Consider the following 17,271-nt stretch of genomic DNA (forward strand, 5'->3'; position numbering starts at 1 on the left):
CTCCTAGATGCCATCGCTCCAGAACATCTGGTTTCTTCTTGAACCCATTTTTGAATTTGCTTCAATGACTTTGCTTGACTAAACCTGCTACGCATGTTTATTAATGATTCCCATGGCACTAATCAAAAAGAGAAGGGAGTTTTTCCCAGAGTCTTGGGAGAACAATTCCACAACAATAACAACAAATTGCATTTATAGAGTGTCTTTTACATTGGGAGGATGTCTCAAAGCCAACAGTCTTCCATATAAAAAATTGGTCATTCGCTTCCTGGCTGACGTATCTAGGGCTCTACCCTCGGTCCTCTCCTTTTCACTAGCTCTGTGCTTCCACTTGGTGACAACCACAGACATGTGAGATCCATTTCCACATGTACTCAGATGACACCCGACTATCTTTCTGTCTCTATCTTCGATTCCAGGACCAATGTTGTTGTGACCAATTGCTTGACAGACAGACATCAAGTCCTGATAATCTCTAACATTCTTTTGATAATCAACTATCAGTTGATTGTCAACAAGATCAAGGCTTTCCTGTTTGGCTCCTGTCAATGCGTATGCACCGATGCAGAACTTCTACCTTGTTTGAGCACAAAGTATTTTTCAAGCTGTATAACCGTGGTCTCATTTGCTGAGCTGTCCCTCCCCTCCACCTCTACCTCTTCCCCACCGAAGGGCAGGGTGAAAATTGTGAAAGGGTGATAGGCTTGTGGAACAAACTGCCAGTACAGATAGTGGAATAAGGAACTAAAATGGATTTTAAAAGAGCTACACAAGTTCTGCAGGTTAAAAGGGTTCCAGTTATCAGATGGAGATGGAGATTTTCTATTTGGGGAAAATGGATTGTTAGCAAAAGAAGAAACGGTCTTCCCGGCCTGAATTAGATACAGTGTTACTTTATTAATGATTAGCCAATTCTATATTTCTTTAGTATTGTGTGTTATATTTTAGGTCGGCACACGTGAGGAGGTGGAGGATCTTTGCCGACTGGACAAACTCATTGATCTGATCATCCCTCGTGGTTCCTCCCAATTAGTTCGAGATATTCAAAAAGCAGCAAAAGGCATTCCAGTCCTTGGGCACAGTGAAGGCATCTGTCACATATTCCTGGATTCAGAGGCTAGTGTAGAAAAAGCTATCACGATTGGTAAGTGAGAAATGCAGATACGAACATGAGAAAAGTTGGTTGCACCTAGGAACTGGTAAATTCAGAAATGGCTATAGTGAGGGTGTCGGGATATGCATGGATATATAGAAGAATATACCTGTATCTATGAGTATGACTGTGTACCCATGGAAGTATGTGAATCGGTTAAGTACAGAGCTGAAACGTTATCCTATAAGAATGTAATCCATGTAAGAACTGCGCCTAAAAAAAGCTTCATTGCATCAATCTCTCCATTTGTTAATCTAATAATCTGCTTTTTGGTATTTGTAAAGAACCTATTCATCATATATCTATATGATGCCTGTGGCTGCCATAGTATAAGGAGTTATACATAAGCATACAAGAGATACATAAGTAGAACACTCTGAACACAAAGGAAAATTATATTCAAAGTATTTGGTGAAACAAATTTAAATTGTAGCAAAATAACAACAGATAATCTGAGTAATTTGTAATCCAATTTCCTGCTTTCGGGAAAAGTTTGAGGGGGAAGCAAGTCATTTTGTATATAAATGATAATAATCCTTGCATTTGATATAGCGCCTTATCATGTCTTTGAGACGTCTCAAAGTGCTTCACAGGATATACTGTAAAGTGAATTGACTGAAAATTTTGTGGGTGAAACATGGTAGCCAATTACGCACTTCATTGTCCCACAAACAATCATGGATTAAGTGACCAAATTTTTCTTTTTTGATTGTTATTTTTTGAAGGGATTATTATCTGCGGATGATGTTCTGTCATCTTGTCTGTCAGCTATTAAGGCCTGGATGGGCACAAACTTCTTGCAGCTGAATGACAACAAGCCATTCTCCTTGACTTCCCTCCTGTGTCTCTGACTTCCTCACCCAGCCTTTCCCAAGACTTACCGAACCGGTACATAACCTGGGCATCAGGTTCAACCCCCAGCTGTCCTTCCTCCCCCATATCCAGTCCCTAACCACTTCTCTTTGTTCCCTCTGACTGTACCTCACCCCAACACAGCTGAAACCCTTTTCCACGCCTTCGTCACTGGCTGCCTTGACTACTCGTATGTCCTCCTTGCTGCTCTCCCCACTGCCCACAAACAACAACTGATTCAGAACACTGCCGCCCGTATACTCACCCACACACCCTGTACCCCCATCACACCAGTCCTTACCAAGATCCCTATCACAGAATGGGTCGATTTCAAGATCCTGTCAATTGATACTCTGCCCTGTGTGACGGGTGCTATATAAATGCAAGTTGTTGTTATTTAGAGTGTGCATTCCAGACCCATGCAAATTTCTATGCGTAGGTGTCATATGTACACAGATACTATTAAGGATGGTGATGGGTTTCTGAAAGAGGCTGACAAAAAAAAATAATGTCTTGAATTACTGCAGTGCTGTCTGCCTTTTCCAGTGTCATCTCAGAGCCTTTTCAACCCTAGAATCCAGCGCCTTGGGACGTCCTCCCAACGTGAAAGGTGCTATACAAATGTAATGTTGTTGTTGTAAAATGTGAATCTTAAATTGCCACTGGGGATAATTCAGATGCTGAGTATTAGAATGCACATTGATGATAGGGTAGAAAGTAAATGCACTTTCTACTATCTGCGCAGCTATACAGGAAGAGCTCTCTTTTCATACTTTCTTTGAGTTGTTGCTGATTGCTCTTCTGCGCACTCAGCTAAATGCATTGCTCTTGTGCAATGAAGAGTCTTTCGACTGAATTGTTGCTACATAATTATACGGCAGATTCTGTGAAGAAATCGGTGGTGCAAGAATTTAAAAACTACTTTTGTTTCCAGTTCAAGATTCCAAATGTGATTATCCCACTGCGTGCAATGCTGTGGAGACACTGCTCCTACATAAGGACCTGCTGAGGACTCCTCTATTTGATCAGCTAATTGATATGCTCAGAATAGAACAGGTAAAGAAAAGATTCTTCAGGTTTTACTGTTAACATGAAATAAGCAAGTCCTTTTGGAAAGACACTCTTCATAATTTTCTTCAATGACTATCTTTTAGAAACCTATTTTAGAGTGGAGTCTGACAAACCAGACACTTCACTTACCTTGGATTAAGCTTTTATAGCAGAAAGAGCACAAATAGCCTTCAATGGAAATCATTTGAGCAATGTGAGATGTCAAAAGATAGAATGTGAAAGGGTCATTCATCAGGTCATCCCATCAAGTCATCTCCTCCCACAGTCCATATGTGAGATGTCCTCCTGACGTGAAAGACGCTGCATAAATGTAACATTTTATTGTAAATCCCTTGGATAGAATGGCAGATAATTGGGGTAAGGTACATATTTACCAAAAGTAAGGAAGTGGTTGGCAAGAAGGCGAGGGATAGATTTAATCATAACAAACTATTTCCACTGGGTAGGGATTCAAAGACAAGAGGGTGGGAATTCAATATTGTGACGAAATAAATAATAATAATAATAATAATAATCCTTGCATTTGATATAGCGCTTTTCACGTTGGGAGGATGTCCCAAAGCGCTTCACAGAACACACTGTAAAGTGAATTGACTGTATATTTGTGGGCGAACGCGGCAGCCAGTTCCGCACAGCAATGTCCCACAAACAGTCGTAGATTGAAAATGACCAATTTATTATTGTTTGTGGTTTTGGAGGGATTATTATTAGGCTCTGTGTGGAGTAAGGAAACTTGCCCAAGGTTTCGCCCTGACTGGAATTGAACTCAGGTCTCTCGCTTGCAAAGCGAGTGCTCCAACCACTGAGCTACAGGACTCCACAAAAGGAAAAGTTAAGAAGGAACTGTTCTACCAGAGGGTTTTCAGTATATTGACTACTAGAGCAATGTCCAAGGGAATTAAACAAACAAGTGCCGACGAATGGTATTCGCTCCCTCAAGTCACAGGTGCGTGCCACTGAATGCACCTGCCACAATCCAACGCCAGATCTGGCTAGACCATGTCAAAACCTACGCTCGCTTCAGCTAAGTTGTCCTTCTATTCCAGATCATCCTGGAGGCCAAGGACAACCCCAAGCTCCTCTTCTCCACCACAAACCAGATCCTCTGTCTACCTTCCCACACCTCACCTTTACTCTCCTCCAACTCCAAATGCAAGAACATGATGGACATCCTTGAGTCCACATTTGAGAGAATCCGCTCAGCTGCCTTTGACCTCTCTACTGTCACCCCTTCTCCACCTCCCCCTCCAACCCCACCTATCCCTCCACACTTTTGACCCGGTCTATCCTTCTTTTCCATCTCCAAAATGAAGCGACCACCTGCTCCCTTGACCCTTCCCTACCCCTCCACTTTCCTCCCAGCTTCACCTCCTTTCCTCCTCTACGAACAGGCATAGTGAACCTCTCTCTGCCTGCTGGCACCATTCTCACGCCTTTAAAAACAGTTGTCATTACCCCCACCCTCAAAAAAACTTCCCTTGACTCATCTCTCTTCTCAAACTATCGTTGCTTCGCTATTTCCTCCCTTATGAACCTCTGCAGTCTGGTTTTGGTGCTGCCCACAGTACAGAGACAGCCTTAGTCAAAGTTACAAATGACAATCTGTCCATTTATGACCAGGGCTCTCTCTGTCTACTCATCCTTCTCGATCTCTCTTTCACCTTCGACACTGTCAACACTCTATTCTTCTTCATTGCTTCTCCTCTCAGCCCCACCTTCATGGTTCTGTCCTTGCCTGGTTTTGTTCTTACTTTTCACATTGTCTCCATTTTATATCTACCAACAGCTTCTCTTCCAGCCCTCACATCATCATGTGCAGTGTTCCCCAGGGCTCTGTCCTTGGTCCTTGCCTTTTTAATATCTACATACTCCTTGGGGATATCTGCAGACATGGGGTTAACTTCCACATGTGTGTACTGATACCTTGACTCTAGGACCACTGCTGTCCTGACTAAGAGTCTATCAGACATCAAGTCCTGGACGAGAGCCAATTTTCTCCAGCTGAATGTTGACAAAACCAAGGCTCTCCTGCTTGGCTGCCGTCAGCACATCCTCACTTCAGTGGCTGATAGCATCACTATTCATGGATCCACTCACTGATCCATGACAGAACCTTGGTGTATTGTACGACCCTCAAACGTCTTTTAAACCCCACATCCGTGACATGATCCGCAACATTGCCTGTCTGCTGTGTCCGTTCTGGGGAAACTCGCCTGCTCCACCATTGGTGGTCGGGCCTTCAGCCTTTCTGTCCCCACAGTCTGGGATTCCATCCAGAGCCATCCCACTTCAACCCCTCCCTTGCTTCTTTCAAGGCCAGTCTCAAGACCTTCCCCTTCGACCGTGCCTTTGGTCATCTTCCTACTCACACCCCCTTGCTCTCCACCCCTCTTGATTCCAACCCCCAGCTTGGGTACAAACTTTCACTATACATAGTCTTAGGAGGTCTTTCTGGCATAAAAGGCGCTTCATTGCAATTTGTTGTCGAGGTTATGGAGAAAGAACAGATGGATAATAACTCTAACACTTCACATCAGAAAGACATCCCAGTATAATCATTGCATTTGATATAGTATCTTAAGAAGTCGTTGAGACGTCTCAAAACGTTTCACAAGATATACAGTAGTGTGACTTTGTGTATTTTATGGTTGAACATCCACAACATTTTGTGGATGGCTTTTTGAAGAAACAAAAAACAATACAAAAAAATGCACCAAATATATATTTCTGTTGTTCTGTTATTTAGAAAATAATATTTAGAAAAAAGACATATGCAGAAGTATATTTTTACAGGTGAAAATCCATGCTGGGCCTCACTTTGCATCATACCTCACGTTCAGCCCTTCAGAAGTGAATTCCCTGCGCACAGAATATGGAGATCTAGAATGTTGTATTGAGGTTGTGGACGGAATGAAGGAAGCAATAGAACACATTCATAAATATGGCAGTTCCCATACTGATGTCATCGTTACAGAAAATGGTAAGTCATGTTTATAGCATCACAAGATTGGTCTGGATGAAGAAGGCCCTTTGGCCCATCCAATGTCATCTCTCCAGAAGATCTACACACCCTACATCCTACTTTAGTGACGAGATTATTTTTAAATGAGTCCAGTGTTCTGGCCTCAACCACCTTTCCTGGCAACTTGGTCCAATCGTTGATTACCCTCTGTGTAAAGAAAAACTTCCTGATATCTGTCTTAAAGTTACTCTTAATAACCCTAAACTTATGTCCTCTTATTCCGCAGTCGTAGTTTAGTTTTCAGAAGTGTGAAGTGCGCGCGCAAAAAAAAACCCAGTGCCCCCCACCCCCAGGGCTCACATCAGGGCCCACAATGGTCCTGTTAGGTTGGCTGCTCCAGCCCCAGCCTATGGGATAATGTTTCCATCCACCTGACCGCTCGCCCCCGGTCCCCGCGTGCGCACTATGGCTGCCGCTATGACCCGAGCCTCCTCCCTCCTCTCTACCCCCAAACCCTCCCCCCTCTGCATCTCTCCCGCTCTGTCCTCTCTCTCCGTCCCTCTCGCCTTCTATCCCCACTTGACCCTCCTACAACCTTCCTCTGTTCCAGCCTGGGAATCCTCCGCCGAGCTCACCATGGCACTCGGCATTGGCTGTCCAGCAGCAGCCACACCGACTGCCCCATTCCCCACCACACTCGCCAGCCACCCCGGACACAGACCCGGGGAGCCAACCTCTTCTCCCGTATCCCCATTTCCCCCACCCCTGCTTCACAACCTGGACCCCCCTCCCCTCCCACACACCCTTCTGTCAACCGCTCCCTCCACATCGAACTACAAAACGTCCGCTCCCTCTGTAACAAGGCCCTGGTTGGTCATGATCTCATCCTTGATGAGAGCGTTGACATCATGGCCTTAACGGAAACCTGGCTCACCCCAAGCGACACCTTCCCCCTCACGGAGGCCACACCACCCGGCTACACCTCCCACCACTTGCCTTGCCCCAACCGCCGTGGCGGTGGTGTAGCCCTTATCTCAAGGACACCACTTGCCCTATCCCCCTACTCCTCTGGCTCTTTCCCCTCTTTCGAGCACCTCACCCTCTCCCACCCCTCCTTCCGCTCTCTCAAAATCCTCCTCTACCGGCCCCTAAAACCTCTCCCACCTTCATCTCCGATATTTCGACACTTCTTACATCTCTCTGCCTCTGCTCTGATCGCCTCATCATCCTGGGCGACTTCAACCTGCACTTCACCCCCTCCTGCTCCATCTTCTCAGATTTCTCTTCCCTGCTCTCCTCGCTCAACCTCTCCCTCCACACTCACAGATCGACTTGGTGATCACCCGGCGCCTCAGTGTCTCGGATGTCACTATCACCGACAAGGCCGTCTCCGACCACCACTTCATCTCCTTCACTACCTCCATCCCCCTCCCCACCTCCACCAGACCCACCACCATTTTCTACCGCCCCTGGAAGAAGTTACCCCCACAATCCGTAACCGCTGCCTTGGAGTCCTCTGAACTCCTCTCCCTCTGGCCTTCAACCCTCACTGACCCCTCTTCTCCTCTCACCCTCCTCCACAACACCCTCTCCTCCACACTTGACACTCTTGCCCCCATCACCTCCCGTACTGTCTCCTACTCTCGCTCCTCCCCCTGGTTCACCACCCACCTCCACTTACTGACATCCTGACCATCTGTGACCAGGGCTCCCTCTGCTGCCTCCTCGTCCTCCTCGACCTATCGGCAGCATTCAATACGGTCGACCATGCTATCCTCCTCCACCGCTTGTCCTCCCACCTCAACCTTCCAAGGCCCTGTCCTTGAGTGGTTTAGGTCGTACCTCTCCCACTGTCTTCACTTTGTTTCCACGAATAGTTTTTCCTCCGGCCCCCGCACTGTCTCGTGCGGTGTCCCTCAGGGCTCGGTCCCCTCCTCTTCACCCTCTACATGTTCCCCCTTGGTGACATCATCCGCAGACATGGGGTTAACTTCCACATGTATGCGGATGACAGCCAACTCTATCTTTCCTCCTCTACCCTCAACTCCACGACCCCCGATGTCCTGACAGCTGCCTGTCCGACATCGAGTCCTGGACGAGAGACAACTTTCTTCAGCTCAACGTGCACAAACCTGAGGCCCTCCTGATTGGCTCACGTCAGCGCCTCCGCACCTCAAGCGCTGACAGCATCAGCATCCAAGGCTGCACTCTCCACCTCTCAAAGCCAGTCAGGAACCTCGGTGTTCTGTTCGACCCTGAGCTGTCCTTTCTCCCTCATATCCGCGCCACAACTGGCACCGCCTTCCATCACCTCCGGAATGTCGCCAGACTACGGCACTACCTCACCCCTCACGCTGCTGAAACTCTGGTCCACGCCTTTATCACCTCAAGGCTGGACTATGGGAACTCTCTCTTCGCCGGCCTTCCCGGCACATCCTTCCACAAGCTGCAGGTCATTCAGAACTCTGCAGCTCGTGTACTGTCCCGCACCAGGCTTCGGGACCACATCACTCCTACCCCCGCTCGCCTCCACTGGTTCCCCATCCCCCAGAGGATCGATTTCAAGATCCTCATCCTCACCTACAAGGCCATTCACGGCCTTGCTCCCTCCTACCTCTCCGACCTACTATCCCCCTACCTACCTGCCCGTACCCTCCGTTCCTCTGGCTCCGGTCTCCTCCACATCCCCCGCCCCAACCGCCCTACCATCGGTGCTCGGGCCTTCAGCCTCTCAGCCCCTAGGCTCTGGAATTCTATCCCCCAGTGCCTTCGCCTTGCCTCCTCCCTTTCCTCCTTCAAGGCCGGTCTCAAGACCTTCAGCTCCCCTCTCGACTCTCTACCCCCTCCTCGCTCCCTTCCCTCCCCTCACCCTGACCATTTCCCCCCTGCTCGGCTCCTGACCCAACTGTACAGCGCCTTGGGACGTCCTCCCGACGTGAAAGGCGCTCTATAAATGGAATCTTGTTGTTGTTGTCGTGATACATCCTAAAGTATGGATCCGGATTTTCTTTTTCAATCCCATTTAAAATGTTATTCATTTATATGATGCCCCTCTGAGTCTGAAGAACAACAACAACAACAACAACAACAAGATTCCATTTATAAAGCGCCTTTCACGTCAGGAGGACGTCCCAAGGCGCTGCACAGTTGGGTCATGACCCGAGCAGGGGGGAAATGGTCAGGGTGAGGGGAGGGAAGGGAGGGAGCGAGGAGGGGGAAGAGAGTCGAGAGGGGAGCTGAAGGCACGGTCAAAGAGAAAGGTTTGAGACCGGCCTTGAAGGAGGAAAGGGAGGAAGCAAGGCGAAGGCACATGGGGATGGAGTTCCAGAGCCTGGGGGCTGAGAGGCTGAAGGCCCGACCACCGATGGTAGGGCGGTTGGGGCGGGGGACGTGGAGCAGACCGGAGCCAGAGGAACGGAGGGTACGGGCAGGTAGGTGGGGGGATAGTAGGTCAGAGAGGTAGGAGGGAGCAAGGCCGTGAATGGCCTTGTAGGTGAGGATGAGGATCTTGAAATCAATCCTCTGGGGGATGGGGAGCCAGTGGAGGCGAGCGAGGGTGGGAGTGACGTGGTCGCGGTGTCTGGTGCGGGACAGTACATGAGCTGCAGAGTTCTGAATGACCTGCAGCTTGTGGAGGGAGGTGGCGGGAAGGCCGGCGAGTAGAGAGTTCCCGTAGTCCAGCCTTGAGGTGACAAAGGCGTGAACCAGGGTTTCAGCAGTGTGAGGGGTGAGGTAGTGCCGTAGTTTGCCGTAAAGAACCCTTTAGCTTGTCTCGTCATTGCTCACAGCTCATTTCTCTAACTCTGGGGATCATCCTCTGCACCATCTCTAAGGCCTGATGTCACAATAACCAGAACTGTATTCAGTTTTCAAAGTGATCAGCCTAAGGGCCTGATGACAGGTTGCTTCAGGAAATGGTCCTAAATGCATTGTAAAAGTACTCTGTTTTGCTGCTATATTTTAGAGGAAACAGCAGAATACTTCATGCAGCATGTTGACAGTGCCTGTGTGTTCTGGAACGCAAGCTCTCGCTTCTCAGATGGATATCGCTTTGGACTTGGTAAGTGGCTGAACCAAATGTAGAAATTAGTTTTTGTAAAACTTCCATTTGTGCTTTCATTAAAATCCTGTTCAGGAATCACTTACCCATTTGCAGCTTTCTCTCTGTTTTGTATTCTCCTGTTGATTCAGGAATCCATCTTTCTCCATTTTGCTTATTAAATGCAGAATTTTCTGCCAGACTTGAATTGTGGTGTAAAAATCTGAATGATTTTGTCCAAATTCTGCATTGGAACTTATTGAAACACTTATTTCATCATTCTTAAGGCTTAGTGTAAATGAAATAAAGTGGCTATAATTAGTGTCTTTAAATGTAATTGACTTAAATTTGTCCACTATAAATATCTCAGGTTTAATGTGTTTTTCTGCAGGTGCAGAAGTTGGAATTAGCACAGCACGGATTCACGCCCGAGGTCCTGTGGGTTTAGAAGGTTTGCTGACAACAAAGTGGCTCCTACGTGGAGAGGGACATGTGGTCTCTGACTTTGCAGAACAAGGCACATTGTCCTACATACATGAAAACTTACCTGTAACCCGCAGATAATGAGTTACATTCTTGGTGTTTGCCTGTGACTCACAGATTCAGATCTACAGTTGATGTAGAACAGATATGCAGAGGGACACTTATATGATGTTCCACTCTCCTTTTCCCAGCATTAATAATCCTTACATTTTGATTTGCCACTCTTCACACCATCAAGACGTCTCAAATGCTTCACGCATTAGATATACCATAAAATCGAGTGACTGTGTATTGTGTGGGCAAAACAGGGCAACCGTTAACCATGCACCTTGCGATGCAAATCTAGTTCTTGAGCAGCTAAAACATCCAATTATTAACTTAGTGACATTCTCAGGTAACCCCTGCCCCCCCCATCCCTCTGGGGCCAAAATGCTCTAATACTCTCAATGACGGTGGTTAATAATAATAATAATAATCCTTGCATTTGATATAGCGCTTTTCACATCGGGAGGACATCCCAAAGCGCTTCACAGAACACACTGTAAAGTGAATTGACTGTATATTTGTGGGCGAATGCGGCAGCCAATGGCGCACAGCAATGACCCACAAACAGTCGTAGATTGAAATGACCAATTTATTATTGTTTTTGGTTTTGGAGGGATTATTATTAGGCTCTGTGTGGAGTAAGGAAACTTGCCCAAGGTTTCGCCCTCTGCCTGGAATTGAACTCAGGTCTCTCGCTTGCAAAGCGAGTGCTCTAACCACTGAGCTACAGGACTCCATTAGCCATTTAATGGATGGTCCATTCAGCAAGTGATGGACTCCCTCTCCCCCCTTTCTCTCTCCCCTCTCTTCCACTTTCCCCCTTTTTCTCTATTTCTCTATCCTCACTCTTTCCTCGGCCTCCTTTTCTCTCCTCACCCACACAAAACAACGTGCATTTATATTGCAGCCTTCATGTGGGGCATTGTTGCAGAGGATGTTTGATCTCTGAGAACACACTTATTTGATGGTTTACTGTATATCCTCCCTATATCCTTAGAACATGTGTCTGTCCACCAAGTGACACCTGTTAATGGAGCTTATGTTTACAACTGAATGAGTGCAACCAGACAATATCCTACAATTTGAATAGGACTGTGTAGCACAGGAGCAATTGGGAAAAGCAAGTTCATCAGATAAAATATTTGAGAATTCCTTTTTATGTTCATTTGTATTTCAAATATAACTAGTAGATAGTTCATTTTTTAGAAATTTCTGGAAGAAAATAATTACATATCAAGATAAATATTATCCATATGACATGAAACCAAAGAGAGAGTTTTGATAGTAAGATTCTCATGCTTTAGTAACGGATCTAGGAATTGCTGGTAGGTAACTAGACCGGATAAATTAGTGGAAGAACGAGTACTGAGTAACATCATTGCAAGTCTTTTTTCAAGATATAATCTTAAATGAAGAATAATTTCCAGTTGCAAGAATCTGATTTTAAAATATTTTATTTGGCACAGAATAGATAGGCATTCTGCTAATAAATAGGCAGTTATGCTTTTTTACAATTTATTGCACAGCATATTGATTAGTGAGTATGAATGAGGACTAAAGTTTTCCCTTGTAAATCTACACAGTGTTTAACTCTTTCAGCATTTGGATCTACAGAGAACTTCATACCAGACCTGCCAGGAGATGAGTTGCAGATATTGAGATTTCGGACATAATAATTGCTGTAATAAACATCCTTGGATCTCACAGCATTGAAGTTATTTCTAATGTTGCCAATTATGCAACCGTTTAGAAGAAGCTGATGTGTGGTCTTTGCAAAGTGCTGCCTTTTCTGTAAATCAAATTACATAATGTTTTGCATTTTTTATTTTTCAAGTCTCTTTTAAAAAGGATAGGTTTCAAAGATCTGTTTTTCCACCAATAATTCCGATTCCTAACATTGGGTGGAAATTGTGATCTGTGATGAGTTAAGGCTTGGATCAAATTTACGAAAAAAAACTATATATTGCTACTTTAAACACATGTATATTTTTAGGACCCACAGTAAAACGGTGGGGTTAATATGAATTATTCTTTAACACAGGAATTTAGTATAACTTAAATTTTCATAATTTAACTAATTTAAGAATTAGAATAAATGGATATTTGATTGCTCTCTTCAGCTCTTCTCTGAATTGAGTCTGTGTCACAGTGTAAATGCACGTGTTTGTGCAGGAGCTCAGAAGCTGAAGCATTGATCCAATTTGTTGGGCAACAAATAAAGGATCATCGAAACTTGTGTGATAAAACGTTTTGGATATTCTCACGTATAAAAAATATACAACATATGGTGTCCAGAGCACAATAAAACTGCCCGATATAGTGAAAAGTAAGATGATAGACATTCTGCGGTTCTCCATCTCTGAATCCTTGTCGCTCACACCACTGTTCTGGGCTCTCAGGCTCCTACGGACCTGATTAGCCACGAGAATGTGTCTAACTGTTAAAGCATTCAGCAGCAGGATCAGCCCGAATGGCAGCAATGGTGTAAAAATACGGTGAAGCCAAGCAAACACTGTCCAGGCAACTGACGAATAAAAGCTTGGTTTGAAGGTGCAATCCCAAGGCACATTGTCAATAATGTACCGAGGCCCAAACACAAAGAACCAGGGGATGCATTTTAAACAGAGAAGTGCACACACAACTCCTATAACGAGAGCTGCTGTTTTCTCTGTACAATATTTTATTTTAAACATCTGGCAGCAAATGGCCATGTAACGATCAAATGTGAAAGTGACTGTCAGCCAAACAGAACAATCCTGAGCGGCTGCGTACAGAACAACAATCAAACTGCAGACTGGAGTCATGTCCAGAAAAGAACCTCGAAAATAATAATACACAATCTTATACAAGATGACATCAGTGATGACAACCAGGAGATCCGCTGCTGCCATCGCCATCAGGTAGCGAGTGATGCATTTGGAGAGACCACACTTTCCTCGGGACAGGATCACAATCGCCACAAAATTAACTAAGAGAAAATACAGGAATCTGACAAGGCTTAAAGCAAAATCATCAACAGTTTGACACTGCAATTAATGTGTTAATATCTCAAATTACATTTGCGATGTTTATATGTTTGAAACTTGATCAATCTCGTATGAGGGAATTGGTTGTGATGAGCTTCGAAGAAGATCCTTTCTCGAGAAGAAACAAAAGACTGTTTATAAACAACAAACTTTTAATTTCCTTATCAGTCATTTGCTCATGGAAAATGGTCTGCAGCCGGAGAGAGAGCTGTGTTGCATTTGTTTTTACAAAGGAACCATCTTGCAAAAGGTAATGGATGAAAGGTCACTTAACGGTATAAATGGAGATTGATTCAAATGAAGGCGAATGAGAAAGAAGAAATTGAAACTTACAATAAATAATAATCCTTGCATTTGATATAGCACTTTTCATGTCTTCTAGACGTCTCAAAGCGCTTCACAGAATATAGTGTAAAGTGAATTGACTATATTTGTGGGCGAAACGCGGCAGCCAATTTCACACACTAGTGTACCGCAAACAATAGTTATTATTGTTTTTTTTGAAGGATTCTTATCTCCGGAAAAGCGATCCGCCAGTTGACTAACAACCGGGTTCCTACTTACTGCTAGGTAAACAGAAGTGTGTGGGGTAAGGAAACTTGCCTAACATTTTGCCCTGCCGGGAATCGAACCCAGATCTCTCATTTGCATGGCAAGTGCTCTAACCACTGAGCTACAGGACTTCATGTCCAACTTGGAGTTGCGAACAATATTCCACCTTCTAAAAAAGGAAGATCATGACTACAATTTAAACAACACGAAACGTCCAATAATACCTGTATACTTTTGGGTGATATCGAACTGGGAACCATATAACAATACCTGGATACTTTTTGATGACCATATATTTGAATTAAAATGGACACTAAATTGGACATTGCTCCTCTGTCTCTCCTGCAACATTTGGTTGATTAAATTGTTGTGAACTACAGAAAATGTGGATACCTAAGCATAATTCTTTTATTACTTATAAACATTATTAATCTGAATTAATAAATCTTGATTAATTGTATAACATTTGTTTCAGTCCTTCACCGCTGGGTCACAAATTTAAATTAACCCTTACAACATGATAGAATAATAATAACAATCCTTGCATTTGATATAACTCCTTATCACCTCTTCTAGACATCTCAAAGTGCTTCACAGAATATACTGTATATTTTGTGGGCGAAACACAGCAACCAATTGCGCACAGCAGCGTCCCACAAATGGTAGTGGATTGAGTGACTAAATAATTATTTTTTAAATTTATTTATTTTCAAGGAATTATTACTCTAGACGCTCGGAAAAGCAATCCACCGATCGTCTAACAATTGGATTCCTACTTACTAAGAGATAAACGGTGGGTGTGTGGAGTAAGGAAACTTGCCCAATGTTTCGCCCTGCTGGGAATCGAAACCAGGTATCTCGTTTGTAAGTCGAGCCCTCTAACCAATGTCCTTCCGAACAAACAAACAAACAAACGAACGAACGAACGAACGAACGAACGAACGAACGAGCGAGCGAGCGAGTGAGTGAGTGAATGAATGATCAAATAAATAATTCTTGCATTTGCTATAGCGCTTTTCACGTCTTCTCGACGTCTCAAAGCGCTTCACAGAATAGACTGCAAAGTGAATTGACCGTATATTTGTGGGTGAATAAATAAATGTAAATTTGTATTCTATTGGATGATTGTGTGAAATTTACACTTGATTGCATCATTCAGTGATTTCTGTATGTAATATTTTTTATAGATGGTAACATTCAGACCATTGACACCAGCCAGCTAATCCCATTCCCCTTACCCCTTATTTTTCTCAATCATCTAATTCCCTCTTAATTTGTGGACTCAACATTCCAAAGACCCACTGTGAAAGATTTTTTCCCAGTCTCCCCTTTAGTTTTTGTACATATTTTGAATTTATGTCTTATGCCTGCATCTAATTAACCAGTAGGAATAATGTATTATTATTTACCCTACCATACCACTTCATAATCTTACAAACCTGTCAGATCACCTCTTAAACTATTCAGTTAATGAAAAATGCGTAATGTCTGAAGTATTTCTTCATAACTGGCTAAATTAAACTGCACCTTTTCTCTAATCTCAGGATGAAGGGAGCAGTAAGAATGTGGAGGATGGTGTACAATGGAAACTCACCGAAGGCCAGCAGATTAACTGAGGAATATTCACTTCAATGTGTTGAGGTCACAAGTGCGTCAATACTTAAAAGAAACAATCCAACCCGCAAAACTCTTGTACATTTGCTAAACTTTAAACACTCTGACACATCCTATATTCCTTGGATTTGATATAGCGCCTTTTCGCTTAGTTGGGACATCAAAATGCTTCATAGGATTTTCTTTGAAATGTATTGACTGTATTTGTAGGTGAACACAGCAGCCAATTTGCCATCTGCTGTGCCCCATAGCTAGACATGAGATGAATGACCAATTGTATCTGGGCAGTTGTTGGCCAGGTCACTGAGAGAATCTCCCTTTTTTCAAATAGTGCCGTGGGATCTTTAGCACCCACCGTGGACAAGCACATGGGATATCAGTTTAATATCTCATCCAAAGGATAACACTTCCAATTATGCAGCACACCTCCAGCACCAAATTGGTGTGTCAGCCTGAACTGAGTTCAAAGTCACTACGTGAGGCTGGAAACCCACAACCTTCTGACTCGGAAGCAAAAACTGAACCAAGCTGACAGCTAAGTGAAGGGAGCTATAAAAATGCAAGTTGTACTACCAACCCATGTGTTAAGAACACATGAATTAGAAGCAGGAGTAGGCCATTCGGCCCCTCGAGCCTGTGTCCCACTATTCGATAAGATCATGGCTGATCTTCAGACCTAACTCTAATTACCTGCCCTATCCCCATATCCCCTAATGCCTCTATTTTTCAAGAATCTCTCAGTCTCAGCCTTGAAGATGTTCAAGGACTGACATCTACAGCCTTCTGGGGGAGTGAATTCCATAAATTCACTGCCCTCTGAGTGAAGAAATGTTTCCTCAACTCTGTTCTAAAAGGCTGACCCTTAATTTTAAGACTGTGACCCCTGGTTATAGATTCTCCTACCGGGGAAACCCACAACCTTCTGACTCAGTGACTACTTTATCAGCCCTTTAAGAATCTTATATGTTTCAATAAGATCTCCCCTAATTCTTCTGTACTTTCGAGAATATAGCCCCAGTTTATTCAGCCTATCCTCATAGGTCAGTCCCCTCATCCCAGGAACTAACCGAGTGAATCATCGCTGCACCCCCTGTAGGGCAAGCATGTCCTTTCTTAAATAAGGGGACCAAAACTGCACACAATACTCTAGGTGCGGTCTCACCAAGGCCATGTACAGTTGGAGCAAGACTTCCCTACTCTTGTACTCTAAATGGGAGTCGGAAGCCGAGGTAGGAAAGCGCGGGGCGGGGGGGGGGGGGGGGTGGGGGGAAGTGACGGGGCGGCTCGATTCACTAGGTGGCGTCGGTGTGACGTCACAGTTAAAAAAAAAAGAACAACAATAATGTCCTGGCACTGCCATCCCGGCCATGACCTGGGAGGCTAAGCCTGAGGGCTGAAGCCATCCCGCTGATCGCTCGCTCCCAGTCTCTGCGTGCGTGTTTTGGCTGCCGCCCTGACCCGAGCCTCCCCTTCT

At 44.6% G+C, this 17,271-nt stretch overlaps 1 protein-coding gene across 5 annotated transcripts in view; it reads left to right on the forward strand.

The window, feature by feature from the left end:
- Positions 1-11,063, forward strand: part of aldh18a1 (aldehyde dehydrogenase 18 family, member A1) — a 77,461-nt gene extending 66,398 nt beyond the window's left edge. For all 5 annotated transcript variants that reach the window (XM_042336684.1, XM_007910562.2, XM_007910565.2 and 2 more), the window contains 5 exons: positions 949-1,144; positions 2,940-3,061; positions 5,870-6,056; positions 10,003-10,098; positions 10,469-11,063. In XM_042336684.1, the coding sequence (XP_042192618.1) occupies positions 949-1,144; positions 2,940-3,061; positions 5,870-6,056; positions 10,003-10,098; positions 10,469-10,641 (774 nt within the window). In that variant the 3' untranslated portion in view covers positions 10,642-11,063. The remainder of the gene's footprint in view (positions 1-948; positions 1,145-2,939; positions 3,062-5,869; positions 6,057-10,002; positions 10,099-10,468) is intronic.
- Positions 11,064-17,271: the final 6,208 nt, after the last annotated feature.

Source organism: Callorhinchus milii, unplaced genomic scaffold, assembly GCF_018977255.1.
Source record: "Callorhinchus milii isolate IMCB2004 unplaced genomic scaffold, IMCB_Cmil_1.0 Scaffold7, whole genome shotgun sequence".
NCBI lineage: Eukaryota > Metazoa > Chordata > Chondrichthyes > Chimaeriformes > Callorhinchidae > Callorhinchus > Callorhinchus milii.